General features: G+C 47.4%; 2 protein-coding genes across 2 annotated transcripts; both read left to right on the top strand.

Moving 5' to 3' along the window:
- Nucleotides 1-3,828: 3,828 nt before the first annotated feature.
- LOC146338624 (uncharacterized) lies at nucleotides 3,829-8,745 on the top strand. The gene is made up of 2 exons (XM_084813281.1): nucleotides 3,829-4,153; nucleotides 7,096-8,745. The coding sequence occupies exons 1-2, from the start codon at nucleotides 3,829-3,831 to the stop codon at nucleotides 7,734-7,736; spliced, it is 966 nt and encodes a 321-aa protein (XP_084669407.1). The 3' UTR covers nucleotides 7,737-8,745.
- A 4,762-nt stretch (nucleotides 8,746-13,507) lies between these two features.
- Nucleotides 13,508-18,176, top strand: LOC146338623 (protein shisa-3 homolog). Its single transcript, XM_084813361.1, has 2 exons — nucleotides 13,508-14,044; nucleotides 15,826-18,176. Exons 1-2 carry the CDS (start codon nucleotides 13,747-13,749, stop codon nucleotides 16,203-16,205), a joined length of 678 nt encoding a protein of 225 aa, XP_084669487.1. The 5' UTR covers nucleotides 13,508-13,746; the 3' UTR covers nucleotides 16,206-18,176.
- The last annotated feature ends 1,884 nt before the right edge of the window (nucleotides 18,177-20,060 follow it).

Here is a 20,060-nt window from a genome sequence, read left to right as displayed (position 1 = left end):
AAGTCCAAGGGAAGGTTTATGCCCACCCAACCCCCCCCCCCCGGAAGCTAGAAGTCTTAAAATAAAATAAGTGGTACAACCCAGAAACCAATGGATGAATCCATTAATTCTCTAGGCCTCAGCAGACAGATCTGCAAAGGTGATTTTTCTTTCCATTGGATCCTTGTTGGGCCTAGCTGAAGGAATGACCCACCCACCACTTGTTTATTTATTACATTTATATCCTGCCTTTTTTCCTCCTCAAGGAACCCAAGGCAGCATACATAATCCTTCTCCTCTCCATTTTATCCTCACAACAACCCTGTGATGTAGGTTAGGCTGAGAGTCTGTGACTGGCCCAAAGTCACCCTGTGAGCTTCCATGGTCAAGTGGGGACTAGAGCCCAGATCTCCAGATGCCTGATCCAACACTCTTGCCCCTCTACCACACTAACTCTCTTGACCTGATACTGCAGGCTTAGCTGGTTGCAAGGATTAGAGCCAAGAAGGAATTTTTCCATGTTGACCTCAAACTGGCCCTGGGGAGAAACAGGTTTTGGTCTTCTCTGCACTGCCTTCCTTTTGGGCTGCTGTACCTTGGCTCATAACTCAAAGTGAGTTCAAAAGTGGGTGTTTTAAGGGCTTCTGTTTGGAAGCGTTCAGCCCACGGGCAGTTAAGGAGCTTGAAATATATTTCTGATAATCCTAATTTAAGAAAGTTCTTCTATGGTTGATTGTCTTGTCTGTCTTCCTGGGTTTGGGGTCATATCTCTTTCATAGTTTGTGCCTAGGATTCCAGGCTTAGTTGGGACAAAGACCCATTGAAATCAATGGAACTCAGCTGTGGTTTTAGGAAGCAACTGCAAGCATCAAAACATACTTGGAATTTGGAAGTAAGTTTGGTTGACTGGAGTGGGACTTCTAAGTAAATATGCATGGAATGGACATACAAATCCCATTGAAATTAATGGAACTTACAGTGTGACTTTATCCATAGTTACTCAGGAGGAAATTTCAATGAATTTATAGAATCATAGAATAGTAGGGTTGGAAGGGGCCTACAAGGCCATCGAGTCCAACCCCCTGCTCAATGCAGGAATCCAAGTCAGAGCATCCCTGACAGATGGCTGTCCAGCCTCATCTTGAACGCCTCCAGTGTGGGAGAGCCCACCACCTCCCTAGGTCATGGGTTCCACTGTCATATTGCTCTCACAGTCAGGAAGTTTTTCCTGATGTTCAGCTGGAATCTGGCATTGAAAGTATTTATTTAAAAGGTTGATATATTTTTTATATAAAAATAGTTATAAAGAATTTAATGGGCCTTATTCCTAAGTAAGCATGTTCAGAATTGCAGCCCACATTACAGCTGTTATTGAAATCAAAATATTGAAGCTTCTCCAAAAAGTAAAGGCTTAGTGCTATTTAATAGAATGGATAGTGCCAGAAAGCCCCACTGAACATAGTAGGCTTTTCATTGTATAATCCATTTCTTAGCTATCTTTCAAGATCATAGTTTTCCCAGGGTGGGTTACAGTATAAAAACAATACAACATACATTAACATAATATTAAATATAAACTATTTTAAATAAAACCAGTTACAATAAAATATATTTTCAAAATATTCATTAATGAATACCATAAATATTTTGTTTCTCACTTCTGCGTGGGGCTGGAGTGTAAAACAGAACTAAGAACAAATTAACAGTTTCAACAAGAAAATACTTTCGATGCTTTGTGCACAAAAATATGGCAAGAATATTTTCTTCTTGAAGAAAAGGAGAAAGACTTTTGCCAAGTTCAACTTCCAAGACCTGCAGCAAGGACAACGCCAGTGACAACCATCATGACTTATCCATAGGCCCATTGATAAGTAGTGCTCAGTTCAACCTGTGTTAGGACTGTACCACTTCCCAAATTTATTACATAAGTAATGAAGCATTGTTAAAATATATGTTTATTCCTTTTTATTTAAAATTATATTTAAATTTTAAATACCTTTCAAACTGGCCATCTGGGGTCTTTTCCAGTAATGCAGTTTTCCTGACACCCATCCCCCCTGCAATTTGCCCCACTGTTAGAAGCAGAATGGTAGCTTAGGTTCTCTTTACTCCGATCCATCAGGACTCACATCACAGTGATTACAAATTGCCCTGTTCATATTTTATTCTTCATGACAGCACTCTTATTCTCCCCCAGGGAGCCTGTGCCATTAAGGGCACAATCCTATTCATGTTTAGACAGAAGAAAGTCAGCATAGCTGGCTGGGGAATGCTGGGAGTTGTAGGGTTTTCTTCTGTCTAAACATGCATAGCCCTAAGAGTTGCACGACACAGACCAACATTCAACAGGGGCATCTTTCTTTATGGAGATCGGACGGACAATGTTGTGTGTCTGAAAGATTTCTACCCATTGAAGGCATGGGGACCTGCCTGGGTCAGGAAAACAGGTAGCAGTGCTTGGAATGCAGAGAATGGGGGCATCCAATCTAAACCGATGAAGTCAAAGAGGTGGCGTTACTTCCAGATTAAGTGATCCCTTAGGGGTGGGTCAAGGGCCTGTACGGTTGGGCATCTCCAGCTCTGGTTACCAAGTTTCAAACTGGCCCCAGTACCTGTCCACCTAACTACAGTATGTTTTGCAGCTAAGAAACATGATGTTTGTCCCTATGTCCTCCCCTGCTGATTTCTGGAGAACAGACCTCTGTTTAAAGGCAGAACAGTTTGCCCGGTTGGTTTTTCGTATGGTTAGTTGCCAACCATACTTAAAGCAAAATGGATGATGATGCCTTAAATAATTCAGCATCTTTCCCACTGAGTTCTGTGTGATTCCCTCTGAATTTAATATACATGGCATTGCAGTCTTACAAGCCGGTCCCCATGGTGGACTTTATTTATTTACCTGAAGTATTTTTATCCCACTTTTCAGCCAAAAGGTCTCCTGGAGCAGCTTACAATCAGTTAAGCAAAATGCCTCCTGCCCTCAGGCTTACAATATCAAATGACATGGCACACAAGGAAAAGGGATGGGTAGGGAAGAGGAAAAAATGAAGCAGCCTTTCAACGGGGCTGGTGGAATGGTCCTTCTTCTCCTCTCACCTCCCTCTGTTAGGGGCTGGTGGTGATGACAGTTGAGGGAGGAGGCACCTTCATGAGGGAGTTGCTCAGATGTAACTCCCAATGACTTCAATGGAACTTAATCTCAAGGAAGTGGAAAACTAGCAGTGCAGTCGCATGCACATTTACTCTGAAGTAAGTAACTTTGTTTAATGGCATCTCTTCCCAAGTGTGCAGTTCACCCTTACTTGAGAGTAAGTCCCACTGAACAAACTGAGGCTTGCTTCAAAGCAAACCTGCATAGGCTCGTTCTGGGAGGCTCCAATCCAGTGCATACTTACCTAGGCGTAATTGTCGCTGAATGCACGAAGGGCTTACTAGTAAACATGCATAGGTTCCGGTTGTTACTAAGCTGCAAGTCCTATTGAACGCACTGAGACTTCGCCTCCCACAAATCAGGGCCGCAAGCTGGGGCGATCTGTCTATTTGGAGCACGAATGATTTTGGCCCGCTTCTGGCGGGGAGGCGAGAGACGTGGAGGCGACGTCCTGGTTGATAGACGGGCGGGGATCGGGGCCAGGCCAGCTGAGACGAGTGGCGTTTCCCAGCCTCATCACGGCGAGTGTCTTGTTGGGGAATAAAGGCTCATTATTGGGCAGGAGAAACTTTATAATTAGAGCGTATTTAACGACCCGCACCGAGTAAATAGTCTTACTGGACGGGGAGGGTGGAGGTAACGAAATCGGGGGCTTTGGAGTGAGGGAAGAGGCGTTGAGTTGCCCGGGGCCCTGCACCATGGAGCGGGCCCTGCTGTGCGTTCTGGCCTTGCTGTTGGCTCCAGCGGGAGGCGCTTCTCCGAGCGCAGAGGTCCGGGTGTGTCGCGACTGCCTGTCCGCCGCGGAGTCGCTGGTCGGAGCCAGCCGGAGTCTGCAGCGGCGCGACGGCGCGGACGCCGAGCTCTGTTGCCTGCAGCCATCCTGCTGCTCCGCGGCAGAGGCTCGCCGAGGCGGGCAGCCGTGCCCACCCCGCGCGGCTCCGCTGAAGTCGGCCACCGCCGAGAGCCCCGGGGCCACCACCCAGGGCCCCGGCACCACCCGACCCCCGGCAAAGAGAGCAAGAGGTAAGACGGCCGCTCCGTTCGCGGAGGGCTGGAGAGAAATCTAGTACCTTCTAGAGGGCTCATGGGTATCATATCGAATAGTGTTCTCTCTCTCTCTCTCTCTCTCCCCCCCCCCGCCCCCCATATTATAGTAGTGGGAAAGTTAAACTGGCTTTAACTTTCTTGTTTTATCCCTTGTTAGGCCTACTTGGAGTAGACCTACTGAAATGAATGGGACCTAGTCCTACTTGGATTAGCGCATCTGTAGCCCTTTCAAACAAGCCATGCAGACCCACTCTGCCAGGTTCGACATCGTAACAAGCCACCCTGAACAGCCCACCAACAAGCCATGGGCTCTCAGGGTGGCTTGCTGGTGAGAAATAAGCCACGCTGTGGATACTACGCCAGGTTTGGACATCACGACAGCCACCACGGGTGATAACCCATGGGGGGTTGTCATGTCCTGCGAACCACAGCCCTTCCTAACTACTAGCCCCTAAGAGCCCTTATTCTCCACGAATTTGTCTGGGGTGTGGCAACCCACATCGTCCACAGTATTCCACGTTGGTCACGTCAGACGGAGATGCCAGTGGGGGGAGGGGTTCCACGTGCAAAGTACGTGCGGTGTCACCAGAGCTGTTCCTCCCGAATTAAGCCTCGGGCTCTTGAACTCTAAACCTGGGGTTAGCGCATTTCGTTTCCTCTAGCCTCCCCTCCCTCTTCTTGCCGAGGTTTTGTTCTGGGCATGAGGGCACACCTTAAGTCAGGACCAGCTCCAGGGGTTGCTGGGCAAGAGAAATTCCCTACCACAAGATGTAGGCTGTCTTTATGTCAGGCATCTATCTCTTGTGCTTTGCGGGTCATTTACATGACCATCAACCTCTAGGGCATAGCCAGCTGTTTTTGATCTTTATCCTGCAAAAAACAAAACAAACAAAACCCTGCAGATAATCCACTATTTCAGTGTCGATCTGCTGTAATGGCTGTGTGTAAATGTGTGGTTAAAGCCACAGCCTGGGAAGAAGAAGATGACAATAGGCCAGCAGGAAAATCACAATTGCCCTTCTCTCTCCCCCCTCCTTCCTCCCTCTGCCTGTTTACCTGGGCTGGGAGGAGAGCTTTCTTGGCAGGGCTAGGAAAGGTGTGGAGCTGGCCTGGGATCTTTATCTTGCTTAGAATGCAGAAGCAGAGGCCCTGGTAAACTGCAAAATAAGAACCCTGGTGGGATGCGGCTCCTAGTGATAGCCACCATCTTGGATGTCTTTAGAGGTGTCAGGAATGCCCCTGTTGCCTTCTGAATTCTCCAATAGCCAAAATCAACACTCAGACAAAAGGGCTGCTTTTCAAGGCTTTAATTCCATTTATCCTAATGAAGTATTCAGATGCTAATTGCTTGAGACTCAGAGAAACTACAAGGGAACAGCCACCTAGGGGTTTCTAAGGGTTAGGATATCAGTTGATCTCCGTTTGGGAAAAACACAGCAATTCTCTGAACTTAAGGGGTGGGAGGGGAAGATCTCCCCCTCTCCCGTGATGCTTCTGGGTGCAGCTGTTGACGTTGAGCCAATTGGGCCGAGCGCCACAGCTCGGCCCCTGCGAGCTCTTGCTTGTGCCTGCGTCTGCGCCTCATGTCTAAAAGTTCAGGTTGTCCCTCCCTGTCCACGTCTGGTTCACTGTCACTCCCAGGGATGTGGGGGGGGGGCTCCCCCTCCAGCCGTGCCTCTGAAGTCTGAGAGAACCCCTCCCCATGAATTGTCTCTCCTCCTCAGAATCAGAGCTGCTTTGGGAATCTTTGGGCTCAGATACAACCCTGACAAGAGGGGGGATTAGACCAACAGAGGACAAGGCTATTGAAGGCTACTAGTTATGATGACTATACATGAAACAAATACCTGCATAGGCAACATGCCTGTGCATGCTAGTTGCTGGGGAACATGTGTGGGAGGTGCTGTTGCACTCATGTCCTGCTTATGGGCTTCCCATGGGGGCGTTTCGTTGGCCACTGTGAGAACAGGAAGCTAGACTAGATAAGCCTTTGTTCTGAACCAGCAGGACTCTTCTGTGAAGTGCTCTCCAGGGAGCCCCCCCTTATGTGGACATGGCCTTCATGAGCATACCTGGCAGTCAGTGGAGGCTGGTGGCTTTGATGTCAGTGGGGTGATGAATCTGCCCTGGGTTTCAGGCAGAACTCTGAAGGAGTTATCCAAGGCTCCCTCGTGGCCAGCACGTTGGTAGTGGTGGCAGTAAGAGGGCTCGAAGGGTGGCAGGGAAAGTGGTATTTTAATTTCCCAGAATGCCTTGCTGCTGTGCTCCTAATAGAGTCACTCCAGGGCATTCTGGGAAATTCTAAATGGTGGTTTGAAAACTCAGCTGCCTGATATGGGAGGGGGTTGGGGCTCAGGGCAGGTGTGGGTGCTACTAGGCGCTGCTGCTGCCTTGGAACCCTAGCAGCAGCACCCAGATGCCAGGTAGGTGGTGACATCAAGCCTGCCCCCCAATATGCCCCCTACCCTTCCAGCTGCACACATGGCAGTGGTGGGGAAGTTGCGCCCTCTCTAATGTTGCTGGATTACAATTCCCATAATCCCTCACCACTGGCTGTGCTGGTGGGTTCTGATGGGAGTTGGAGTCCAGCAATATCTAGGGGGCCACAAGACCCCCATCCTTGGCAGATGGGAAAGACTGTAAAGTCCAGGGATCTCCCCCACCACACAGCTAATGATTTTGGTGCATGCTGATGTAGTGGGTGAGATAGAAATACCAATCCTGTCTGGTTCTGGCTGGGGAGAGGTAGCTGTTGTGACTTCAGTAGGTGAGAGGGGGTGGCTGTTTAGTGTATGCACCCCCACCCCAAGATGGAGGGAGTTGTGGGCAAGGATAGTGAAGGAAGACCTGAAGCGCAGAAAATGTGGGAAGATTTGGGACAATGAGTGACTGGCCTTTTTTCTTTTTCCTGTTTCCAGAGTCACTTTGGATTTTAATCTTGGTACTAATTGCTCTTGTCATCTGTTGTGGAATTGGCATTTGGATATGCTGCCGTAAGGAGACCCCTATGTCGTTCGGGAATATCGTTTATGAGGATCACCAGCCAACCAGGCAGAGGAATACCAGCTCTCTTACAGCACTCCCTGACATTATCACACCACCTCCCTGCGATGTAGATCAGAGCACAGACAACCATGAGAACCAGCAGCCAATCCAGCTGGAGGATCTTGGCCTTCCCCCGCCGCTGGGCGTGGCTGCTGGGCTTCCCCTCCCACTGGGCGTGGCTGCTGGGCTTCCCCCGCCACTACCTCGAATAGCTCGCCGGTCTTGCCGCTACCCTGATGATCCTCCACCATACTGCCTGGAGGATCCTTTCCCACGCCCATCTTCTGCCTCACCTGTTGTGCAGTTCCACCATGCACAGGCTGGAAACCCCGGGGACGAGAAGGACGTTAAAATGCAGCTTCATCTTGCAAACACTGGAAACCCAGGGGATGAGGCTGCAGCCCAGGTGCTACTGGATTTTTTCCATCAATTTTCTCCAGGGCCTTCTTTGGGAACTGGGAGGTCAGTGGACCAGTCACATATTTGGAGATCCGCTTCTCCTGAAGAAGCTTGATGCCCCTGCCAAAGCAAAACCCCACACTATGTGAACATAGTTTGCTTTTAGGATGGAGGAAATGATCTAACCCTATAAGATAATGAGTTATTTGGGTCATCTTTGGATCATTCTGTTTCTCTCTTAAGTGGGGAGGGCTGTGGATCATTGTGGGGGCAGAATTCAGCTGGACTCAGTCATTGTACTGCTGTTTCATCATTCGACCAGGGACTGCAGGACAGTCCATAAAACACACTGACTTAACCTTAAACTACCCAGGCACAATTAATGCAACTGGGCTTCAAAACGATACTTAAAACATCTGAGCTAGAAAGCTCTGTGTAAAGGAAAGGAGCATGTTTATGTGCTGAACTGTGTAATCTGTGTGGGGGGGGGCTGGGGGGGGGAGAAGACTGAAGGAACAGAAGAGATGGTGGCAAAAACATTTTATACTGCTGTCCCTGTCTTTCCCTATATGGGCAGAGCTAGTTCTGTGCTGCCAGTTACAGCTCAGTAGGGAGACCACTGAATAGACAAGTTGTATAGAGACTGTCCCCAAAAGGAATTCCTTAAACCGCCCTTGCTGAGCATGGGAGCCTCTAGATATGTTGGTCCACAACTCCTGGCACCTCCCAACCAGCCATGCTGGCAGGAGGACATTGGGAGTTATAGGGCCCACACAGCTGGAGGGTACCAGGCTGAGGAAGGTTGCCTTAAATATGTGAAGAGAGAGAAAGTTTTGCTGAGCAGCTATGTGGTTCACTCAGATCAGCAACACTTTGGTGTCTCACTCCTGGGGAAGTGTACTTTGGGTCAGCTGACCTATGAATACTTCTGTTTGTGTGACTGTTCCTACTTGAGATCTACTGTCTACGTTGTGGCATTAGCCAAGGGAATGGGTTTATATACCATAATCATAACCCGAAGGCTTTGCTTCTGGGATTCAAGAAACTGTTTTTAGCACCCACTTGTAAAATGCATCTGTCCACACATATATGTACCAAATCAATAAAAATGAGTGTTTTGATATTAACCTCTGACTCAGATTGGTTGGTCTAAGTTCAGCCTAGATGCTACCATAGTTGGTACTTTGTATCGGATGACTCAAGGCGTTAGCTACTTTCAGTAGCCCCCCTAACTTGATCAGCATCTCGGGATACAGGTCCAGGTGCAGGAAGGCTGGAATGTCACATTGATTGTTTAAGAATGTATATTCTGCTCTTCAACAAAACATCAGGGCAACCTGAAAATAATACATAGTTTTAAATATAATAATATATTTAATACATAAATACATGCAAATAGTACATAAAGTAGTGAGATAAAAAGGCAGATATGAGACATAAAACAGCACAGATAAAATCCAGAATTGGAAGAGATGTTGGAGGTCATCAGGTTCTGCTCCCTACCCAGTGCAAGATCTGCAATGCAAGATGCAGTTATAGCAACCCTAAATATTTCCAGCAAAGGAGTGCTCACCACCTCTGGTCCACTTTCAGACAGCGCTCAGTGTTAGGAAGTTCCTCCTAATTTTTAGCCAAACTCTGCTTCTCTGCAATTTCTCCCCACTGGATCTAGGTCTGCCCTCTGGAGCAATAAAAAATGAGTCTGCTCCATTTCCTGCGTGGCAGGTCTTCAGATATTTGAAGGCCACTATCATGTCTCTGCTTGATCTTCTCCAGGCTAAACATTCCCAGCTCTTCCATCCATGCCTCATAGGACTTGTTTTCCAGACCCCTCACCATCCCCGTCATCCTCCACTGGATGCAGTCCAGCTAGCCAATGACCTTCTTTAAATGCATTGCCCAGAACTAGACACTGTAGATCCAGATTCTGCTTGACCAGAAGTGGGCTGTGTTAAAGGCACAGGACTATTATTTTTTTAAGAGGTCTTTGCCTGGAACAGCCTGTCCGATGGCTGGGGCTCCAAGCCTTCCTGATACTTCTCTAAGGAAAACATTTGGTTCTGATGTTGCTTGGGCGAGGTGTTGGGCTAAGAATACACACCACCCTTCTCCTGCTTGTCACACATTGCCTTTGGCTCCTCCCACCACTAGAATGTGGCCTCTGAGAGCTTCTCTGAAATGGAATTCAGTCCCCAGGCTGAACGAGCTTCTGTACCTCTGAACCCCTGCACCCAAGAGACCACCTGGATGATCTTGGCCTCCTAGTTTTATCCCTCCAACTACCTGAGCTTTGCAATGTGTCTAGTTCTCAAATTAAGAATTATGACTATAAACTGAGAAGAGCAGAAACATGTACTCTAAATATCATGGAGAAATACTATTTTGCCCAATAAATACCAGCTCTTGTTTTTGGAAACAATGGTCCATTTTCAGGCCAAACCTATGCATATTTATTCTGATCCAAGGACCAGTTTGCTCCCCAAGGCTCATTCTCAGTTGGGTGTACGAGGAGTTGCAGTGTTAGGAAGATGTAGGGCCCGCAAAACACATTTGCTGAATTTCATAGCACACTGCTATGGTATTGGAGCACACCATGGTTTGGTCCACACAAACATATGACTAACTAAAGGTGCAATCCTATGCATGGTTAGACAGAAAAAAGGCCTACAACTCCCAGCATTCCCCAGCCAGCTAGAATGCTGAGAGTTGTATGACTTTTTTTCTGTCCAAACATGCATAGGATTACACCTAAGTCTATAAAGCTATTGCTGCATAGGGCATATTAAATACAGGAGAGGTCCCTGCCCCAAGGAACATGCAAATCTAAATATCAGCAGTAAGAGAGAATGAAAGGAGCGGAAGTAAGAAGGGTAGAGGCAAGGCTAGGAAGGGATGAATATGAGCAATTGCAGTGAAACATACTTGTTTCAAGAGGAAATGAGAATTGAAGCAAAGCTTAAGTATGGTTCTCAGTCCTCATCCTTGACTTCTTTCACCTTCAGTACAGCTGATCCCTCTCTCTTGCTTGACACTTCTTTTTGTCCTTGGTGTCCATGATTTTGTTTTCCACTGGTTCTCTTCTCCTTGTCTAATTTCTCTTCCAATGTTTCCACAGGGAGGTTTTCCCTCTGCTTTCTGTCTCTCTGTTGGGGACCCTTCTGGATTCTCTGCTATTCTTTCTCTACATACTGGCCCTGGTTGACTTCTTCATGGCTTTCAGTACCACCTATACGTGGACATGGGGTCTACCCCTGAATTTTCTTCCTCCATCCAGACCCATCTCCAAGTCTCTTTCTCTCTGATAACTTCTGCTTGAATGATTCACAATTGTCTCAAGCTCAACTGGTCCAAGACCAAACTTTATCAATGAGACCCAGTGTGGTGTAGTGGTTAGAGTGGGACTCAGGAGACCCAGGTTTTAGTCTCCACTTGGCCATGAAGCCCACTGTCTGACTTTGGGCCAGTCACTGACTCTCAGCCTAACCTACCTCACAGGGTTGTTGTGAGGATAAAATGGAGAGGAGGACAACCACCTAAGCCACCTTGGGTTCCTGGCAAGAAGAAAAAAAGTCAGGATAGAAATGTAATAAATGATATATGTAATAATAGTCATTCCTTCCAAGCCTGCTCCTATGCTTTCCTTACCCATTGACACCCCCCCCCCCGTGAAACAGGCACATAAAGCTGTTGCCTTTCCTTTGACTTCTCCCCTTCATCTCCACATCCCATAATTGAGACTTTCATGGAGTCATGTTCCTTCTCCCTTTTATAACAGCCTTCCCGAAACACCATCCCGCAACAGGCATGACTAATGGCTTCCTGGACGGGAACCATGGGAGTTATAATCCAAAAACATTTGTGTGTGTGTGTGTGTGTGTGGGGTGGGGGGTACAGGTTCACTGCTGTTATAATACAATTTTATGCAGGAGGAAGTCCCATGATTTCAATGGGAAGTTCCTATTGCTACTACTTGGGATGACCAGTTACAGAAGAGGGCAAGACTTCTGCAGCTTTAATAGTGGTGTAGTAGAAGCTGGCATTTCAGCAGGTGTAGCATGCATGACAAACTACATCTGCTGAAATTCCCTCTTCTGCACCATTATTAAAGGCGCAGGAACTCCACCGTCTTTTGCATCTGACTACTCACTACTCAGGCTGCAGTCTTAGCACACTTACTCACTGCTGGGCCATACTGAATTTACTGGGACATGCTTCTAAGTCCGAGCCTTAAACAGCTCGGGACTGCAATACCTGATGGAGTGCCTCTCCTGACCTGAACCTACCCAGACACTATGATCAACATCAGAGGCCTTCTTCCAAGTGCCTCCTCCCAGAGAGGCTTGGAAAGGGGCAACACGGGAGAGGGTCTTCTCAGTGGTGGCCCCCAGATTTTGGAACACTCTCCCCACTGAGGCCCACCTGGCCCACACAGTCATCTTTTCAGCAACATGGTAAGAGTGTCCTCTGCTCCCAGGCATCCCAGAGCCAGTGTGGTGTAGTGGCAAGAGTGTTGGACTAGGAGCTGGGAGATCCAGGTTCTAGTCCCCACTTAGCCATGGAAGCTCACTGGGTGACTTTGGGCCAGTCACAGACTCTCAGCCCAACCCACCTCACAGGGTTGTTGCTGTGAGGATAAAATGGAGAGGAGGAGGATAATGTAAGCCACCTTGGGTTCCTTGCAAGAGGAAAAAAGGCAGGATATAAATGCAATAAATAAATAAAAATAAATAAATTTGACAGCATATGATGGGGCATTTATGTCAGCTGTCAAAGTGCATTCCTATGATGTTTAGATTGTAGGACTTTTTTTCTGTCTAAACATGCATAGGATTGCATCCCTAGCTGTTTAAATTGTTTTACATTTTGTATATTAATGATTTTATATTATGTTTTTATGATCTTCTGTTGTGGTGTATATTTTTGTGAACCACCCAGAGAGCTTTGGCTATTGGGTGGTATAGAAATGAAATTAATAATAATAATAATAAACATGCTTATGATCTGATGGAAGGAGTGCATAAGAGTAAAGCCTGATACAGCCTTTTCCAAGAGGTGTCCTCTAGAGGTTTTGGACTCCAACTCCCACCAGTCCCAGTCAGTATGGCCAGTGGTTGGGAGTGCTGGGTATTGTAGTCCAACTGAACTGGAGGGCACTATTTTGGGGAAGGCTGACACAGCATATTTGCTGGCAGTACAGTTCCAAGTCTACTCAGAAGTAAGCCCCACTGCGTTCAATGAGTCTTACTCCCGCGTAAGTGTGTATGGGATTGCAACCCCTGTCTCAGTCATTCGGAGCTCAATGAATCTTGCTAAGAAACCGCACCTTGGTTAGGACTGCAGCAGCCTTAAAGCTGTTCGTGTTTACTCAGAAATAACTTACCGTGACTTCATCGAAACTCACGAGCAAAGGTAAGTCATGTAGCGGCCCAATACCATGCAGCTTTCCTCGGAAGTAAGCACAGCTATTCTCAGCGAGGCTTATTTCCATACATGGACTCTGCATGCTTACTTTTGAATAATGCCCACTGAGCAAAAAAGAGGCGTAAATTCTTCTGAGAAAACACACAGAGGCTCGGACCTGATTTCAATGGGACTTACTGGGTTGTATCCAATTTAGCCCTACTTGATGTAGACCCACTGAAATGAATGAAACCTAGTTAGTCATGGCTAACTTAAGCCCATTCATTTCAATGGATCTCCTCTGAGCAGATACAATCCATTGGGTGTCTTACTCACTTACACTTACGCAGGGTAAATGACGCGATCGGACTGTTAGCGGCCCACGGATCAGGGCCATGTGTGTTGCTTCTCCATTTAGAACAGGAGCCATTTTTGGCCAATTCCTGGCGGAGGAGAGGGGAACGGGAGGGGGGTGTTGTTGTTGATGGACGGAGGGGGATTGGGGCCAAGCCAGTCGAGAGGAGTCGCGTTTCTCGAGCTCATCAGCGACAGTTTCTTGGCGAGATATAAAGACTGGCGGAGAGGGCTCATATTTGGAGGGTATTTGGCTGCTCAAGAAGAATCTGGGTTTGTTAGACGGGGCGGACCGGACTGACTGAGCGAGCTAGCGGCGTGGGGGGAGGGGAGTTTCGGAGACGTGGCCCCTGTCCGGGGAAGCGTGCCCCATGGCGAGGGTGCTGCTGTCCGTCCTGGTCTTGCTGTTGGCTCCCGGTAACGCCCCTACAAGGACTCAGGGCGAGTTGTGCCGCGCCTGGACTTACAGGACAGAGCTGCGGGTCGTCGCCATCCAATGTCCCTCCGACGCCAAGTTCTGTTGCGGCACGTGTCGCTTGTCCTACTGTTGTCCCACGCGGCAAGCCCGTCTAGACCTGCAGGGCTGCCTCGCCGACAGCCAGCTGAAAGCAAACTCCATGCTGGGGCAGATGGAGAAGGTCCCCCACCACCACCTGGGTCAGATCCTAGGTAAGAGGCCTTGATTCCCCCCTAGCTTGGGGCAGAACACTGTGGAGGGAGAGACCTTGGCTATGTGCTACCTCCAGTACCAGAGGCAATGAGCCAGTTGCTGGGGAACATGGGTGGGAGGGTGCTGTTGCACCCATGTCCTGCTTGTGGGTTCCTGGTCGACAGGCCACCGTGTGAACAGAATGCTGGATTAGACGGACCCTTGGTCTGATCCAGCAGGGCTCTTATGTTCTTATCTTGAGTAGAGAGAAACCTTGGCAGACTTCCCAATCGCTTCTCCTTTTGCCCTGTCTTGTCCAGCTAACGCCTCACCCCATGCCACTTACACCCTCCCCCATTTTGCAACCCTTCCAGTTTTCATTGACAACTCTCTCTCTCTCTCTCTCTGCACATTGAAATAGCAGTTCTAGTGCAGTTCCCAAGAGGTTTGTGAACTCTTACATCAATTTTGGACAAGATCCTGGGCTCCCCTGAAGATCCAAAGCTTGACGCTGCCCTCCTTTGCTCCATAATGGCAGAGTTCATCTGCTTGTTGTAGTAGGGCAGCATCTAGTCAGTCACTGTGGACCTAGGTGAGGTCTGGTTTGGCCGCCTTCCTGACTCCCATCTCCTGCAGACCACTCCCGAAAGACCACCTTGCTTCGTGGCTAATGAACAGGAAGCTGAACCGCTTCAGAAGGCTTCCAACCTTTACCGTGCATTAGAACAGCTTTTCCCAACTTGGCGCCCTCCGGATGCCTTTGACTACAACTCCCAGCATCCCCCAGCCTATCTAATGCATCTGGGGGGCACCGGTTTGGGAAAGGCTGTGCTAGAATGTAAGGTAGCATGTGGGATGGGCATGGGGGGATAAACCACGTTTTCACTTATACACAGACCAAGCAAATCCATGGTTGTCACTTAGGGCACAATCCTATGCATGTTTAGGTAGAAAAAAGTCTTACAACTCCCAGCATTCCCCAGCCAGCCATGGACTTTTTCCTATCTAAACATGCAATGGATTGCACCCTTAATGAATTAGCAATCTATAATAATGGTCTAGGTCTGACTTGTTGCTGCTGTTCATTTACTGCACCATGTGCATAGTGTGTTTTGAAGAATGAAAAGGCTGCTGCCCCAAGGGACTTACAATGTAGAAAGTGGATAGGGCTTTAAAAAGGGGTTAGACAAATTCCTGGAGGAGAAGGCTGTCAATGGCTACTAGTGCTGATGGCTATATGCTGCCTTCAGTATCAGAGGCAGCGAGCCTTTGTATACCAGTTGCTGCGGAGGGTGCTGTTGCAGTCGTGTCCTACTTGTGGGCTTCCCACAGGCAGCTGGTTGGCCACTGTGTAAACGGAATGCTGGATGTGATGGACCCTTGGTCTGATCCCACACGGCTCTTCTTATGTAGTGATTAAGAGTGTTGGGCTAGGACCAGAGAGACGTGGGTTCTAATCTTCACTCAGCCTTGAAACTCACTGGGGGATCTTGGGCCAGTCACTATTTCTCAGACTAACATACTTCACAGGGTTGTTGTGAGGATAAAATGGAGGTAAAATTGGAGGAAGGGCAATGATGATGATACATTTGGGGATATATGGGATACAAATTTGAATCCTGATGTGTTTGGGGGAGTGGTAGTTGTTGTGGGTGATTGCATCTGTCTTTTGCAACATTGTCCCCTACCCTAAGAAAAGAGGAGCTGTGGGTTGTTCTGGCATGGGAAAAAAGGAAGGATATAAGTACAGGAGGATATGGGGTGAGCTGTAACAATTCATGACAGGTCCTTCTTCTTCCAGCCATCTCAAATGCTTCCTGGTTTTACATCACCGTTGTTCTAACTTGCCTCTTTGGAGCCGGTGTTTGCTTTTCCCGTGACAAGTACCGGCGATGGATGCTAGGCCATGATGAGCAGCTGGTTGAATTGGAGGGTGTTGCCCTTCCTGGGGTGACCTCTTTGGGTGGCCTTCCTCATTATGTAAGTGAAGATCCACCCACTTATATTTCTGCAGACCCTCAAGGCAGTTCAGTTTTGCCTCCTTCATCAGTCAATATGCATGTTCTGCCCTTCTGTGGTACAAATGTTGGAGACCCCAAGGATGAAGTGATTATGGCTCCTGCGGATACTGCTAGTCCTGGAATCCTTAGTCTAGCCAGTGGCATACTTGGAGAGCCATGAAGAGGCTGGGGACATCTGCCACAGAAGAATGCCACACAAGGACAGTAATAGCCTACTTTTAGGACGAAGGGAAATGAATGTATCCTGGATGAGCATGCTTTTAATAATATGGATTCATTAGGCCACACTTCCCCATCCTGGTGCCCTCCAGATGTTTTGGATGACAACTCTCTCAGCATTCCTGACCATTGGCCATGCTGGTTGGGACTGATGGGAGTTGTAGTCTAAGACATCTGAAGGACACCAGGTTGGGTATGGTGGCATTAGATTATCTACTCCAGCCTTCCCCAACCAGGTGCTCTCCAGATGTGTTGAACTGCCACCATTCCCACACAGCATGGCCAACACATCTGGGGGGCACTAGGATGGGGAAAAGGCTGGCCTACTATTTTAGTACTGTGTTGTACATGCCCAGTGTTGCCTTTCACTTTTTTACAGGAAAGATACAGGTGTGTTGTGATGAGAGCAAGAGGTAACTAAGTCCAACTGACTTGACTGATCTAAACCAGGGATGGGGAATGTGTGTTCCTTCAAATGTTGGACTGCAGCTCCCATCATTCCTCACTGTTAGCTATGCTGACTAGGGTGATGGAAATTGCAGTCCAATCACATCTGGAGGGCCACATGTGTCCTACCCCTGATCTGAACAGAGAAGAAAGGGTAGATGACAAATCCCTCTTCTTTCAACTCAACAATTCCTTTGGAGAAGGTGACAACGTACTTATCTATAGGGACCATCTGTTGTTTCCAGTGTGGCTTCCCCAAACCACTGAATTTCTGGTGTTGTGTTGTGAATATCTCTCTAATCTTTGTCACATCATGATTATTGAGTTGCAGGAAGAATGGGTTCACCCCTTTCCCTTCTGCTCTCTTAAAGCAAGCCCACTGGACTGGATCATTACATGCTGATGATCACTTGCCCTAGGATTCAGTGGCGGCTGGTGCCCATTGGGGCTGGTGGGGTGGGAGGCAGGACAAAAATTGCTGAAGGAGTACAGGAGAAGACCACCTGTGGTACTTGGAGCAAATGTACCAGGTTGTGGGGGGCTCTCTCTGCCACAAGTGGATGGGGGACAGGCAGGTGGCCAAAGCCACCTTTGCCCCAAATATAGCACCGCCTCTGCTGGGCTTGCATGGCAAATTTAAATGATTTTGTTTTCAAGTACAAAAGCGTGGTGCAAACCCTCTTCAAAAAGACTTCTCTAACTCCAACTTGGAGCTAGATAGCTTTGTCTCAAAAGGAAAAGGGTGCATGTGTGTTGGCTTGTTATGAACAAACATAGCTGTGGGGAGAGGGAATTGATAGCAAGCCTTTGCCAAAGGCAATGTGCACTTATGAAGCCCTTGCTTGTGGGCAGTGCTAGTTCTATAGTCAGTTATAGCTTAATAGGGAGACCACTGAGCCGGCAAAGCATAATGACTGCCCCTGAAATTAACTCTGCAAACATCGCCAGCAAAGAGATGACCAAGTGGCCATGCGAACCCCTCTGATCAGCAATGCCTGGTATCTTGACTCCTAGGGGAATGTACCTTGGGTCAGCTTGCCTATGAATAATTCTGTTTGTGTCACTGCTCCTACTTGAAATTTAACCTCTACCATAGAGGTGGGCAACTTGTGCTCCTCCTGAAGTTTTGGCCTACAACTCCCATCACCCCTAGCCAACATAGTCAATAGTGAGAAATGATAGGAGTTGTAGGCCAAAACGTCTGGAGGACCACGCCCTTGCTCTACCAAGTTACAGAAGCCAGAGGTGCATTTGTAGAATTCCTGTGGGGTTCAATTGTATGCCAAGGCTTTTGTAAACGTGAGAATTGTGTGAGTGCTTATGTGTATTAACCCTGAAGAGGCAAGATGGGAAAGCAGCATTGTATACCTCCTGAATTCAAATGCTCCTGGAATTCAAGATGTGGTTCTTGTCACGGATGCTTGTCAAATGCACATTACCAACCGTTAGTAAAAGTGTGTAAAGTATCCTGGTCTCTTGAAAATGATTGTTCAACTTCTTAAGATTCTATTCTAGCTGGTATTGTTATGAGCCTAGACCAGAGCAGCCACCTCTAACTCTCCTGCCTTGATGAGCAGGAAAGGATGCAATTGTAGGCACAAGCAGGCTAGAACTACATGATCAGAACCTGTTCTCTGTCTGGGAAGCTTGACTGATGCATTTCTGAGGCAAAGGGCAGAGGAAATCCTGTAATGCGAAAGTGGTAGAATGGAGCAGGGACGCATCTGTGCTGCATTTTAGGCCCTTCCAAACCAGGGTTTCTTTAAGCACAGAGATGTGGAACATCACTCTGGAATCTTGGATGGTCGGGGAAGGAGTGGGCAGGGCAAGTGTTAAGCGTTTGACTGCTGCTTCTTCCTTGCAAATCACACCCCTGAGGAGCAGCCCCTGGATACAAGTTTACTTCCTGAATTGGAAAAAAAGGCCTATATTTATGTAAGGCTCAACATAGTCCTGATTTAGCTATAGTTGTTTGGTCGTAAGGTTTAGAAGATGCTACACAAATTCTAGTATCTTTTAAGAGCTGCATTAATGGGAGAATTTCAGCTTCTGTGGTCTTCCAAAGCACAGTTCACTTGTGATGGGTGCACATACCGTCCCCTTCATGAATGGTCAGGTGCAACCAACTTAGTACTATTAAGCTTTTTGCAGCTGAGAAACATGTATCTGAGTGACAAGTAATTTCTTCTTGCTCCATCCAATTAGCTTGTTTCCCAAACTTGAACAGGTGTGTCTGAGACTCACCAGATCAAGAGAGGATACAATGGCTTTAAGGACAGACCCCACTCAGCAATAGATTTACAACTCTTTACTGAGTGCTTTGGGTTTCAAGAATGAAAGCATGGGTAGTAGTCCCTGAAACTTTCTCTCAAACCAAATAACACAAAGTGGTACCACAAAACATGCAGTTATTGCTCAAGCAGTATTAGAGAATAACACATCTTTGTTTCATCATTTCAAACAAAACACAATACTACATACTACGCAGTTAGGATGACTAGAAGCATAATAGAAATCGTAGCTAGTATAGTTCTCCTCAGGAAAATTAAAGTTCTGTTCCTCTCAGCCAACAAAGCAGTCATTAAGTTCGTATAGTTACCTATCTATCAAACATGTTTTGTAGAGCTTAAGTAATCATGTTTGGTAGGCTTCTCATTCTCCCAGGATCTCTCTGGGCAATCAGATCAAGCTCTTGCTTTCATAGCCCTTATGTTGATGATGACCTCATCTTAAGTTTTGGACCTGGTCATACCACTGCTCCTATTACTCTCAATGTAGCCAGCTCTGCCATTGATGACATTAACACCTAAATGATGGTATCTCTGCTAAACAGGTTTATGCTTCTAGTACTTAACAAACCCACCAGCTTCCCTTCAGTTCCAAAAATACATTCCAGTACTCAGTTAGCTCACAACACACACAGAAAACGAATTGCATCTGTTACTGATCACTTAGTTAGATTCATAGATAATTAGGAATAACATTCCTATGAAATACAATGAATACTTATCAAGAATACACATTGCATTCATGTTCTGTGGCACCTGTGCTCAGCAGAGCATCACATGCACATCCTAGAATATCAAATAAGGACTGGGGAGAGCCAGGCTCCAAAGCAGTACCGGCTCTTCTGTTTGGCAGAGTGAGACAGCTGCCTCAGACATGGATGATAGGGAGTGGCAGCGAGATGTTGAAAGACGGAGCTGTGCCACAGGGCAAGGCTTTTTTACAGGAAAATTTTGAATTGCATAGTGCTATGTGGTTCTAATTTGTGCACATGGTGAATGAGGCTACAGCACAACTATGCGCTTTCACTCTGTGTGAGTGCATGCACTGTTGCTCACAGTTT

Source organism: Heloderma suspectum, chromosome 9 (assembly GCF_057233095.1).
Source record: "Heloderma suspectum isolate Gila_16-S chromosome 9, 16-S_ref, whole genome shotgun sequence".
In the NCBI taxonomy this organism is placed as follows: Eukaryota; Metazoa; Chordata; class Lepidosauria; order Squamata; family Helodermatidae; genus Heloderma; species Heloderma suspectum.
This window is presented reverse-complemented; position numbering and strand designations above follow the sequence as displayed.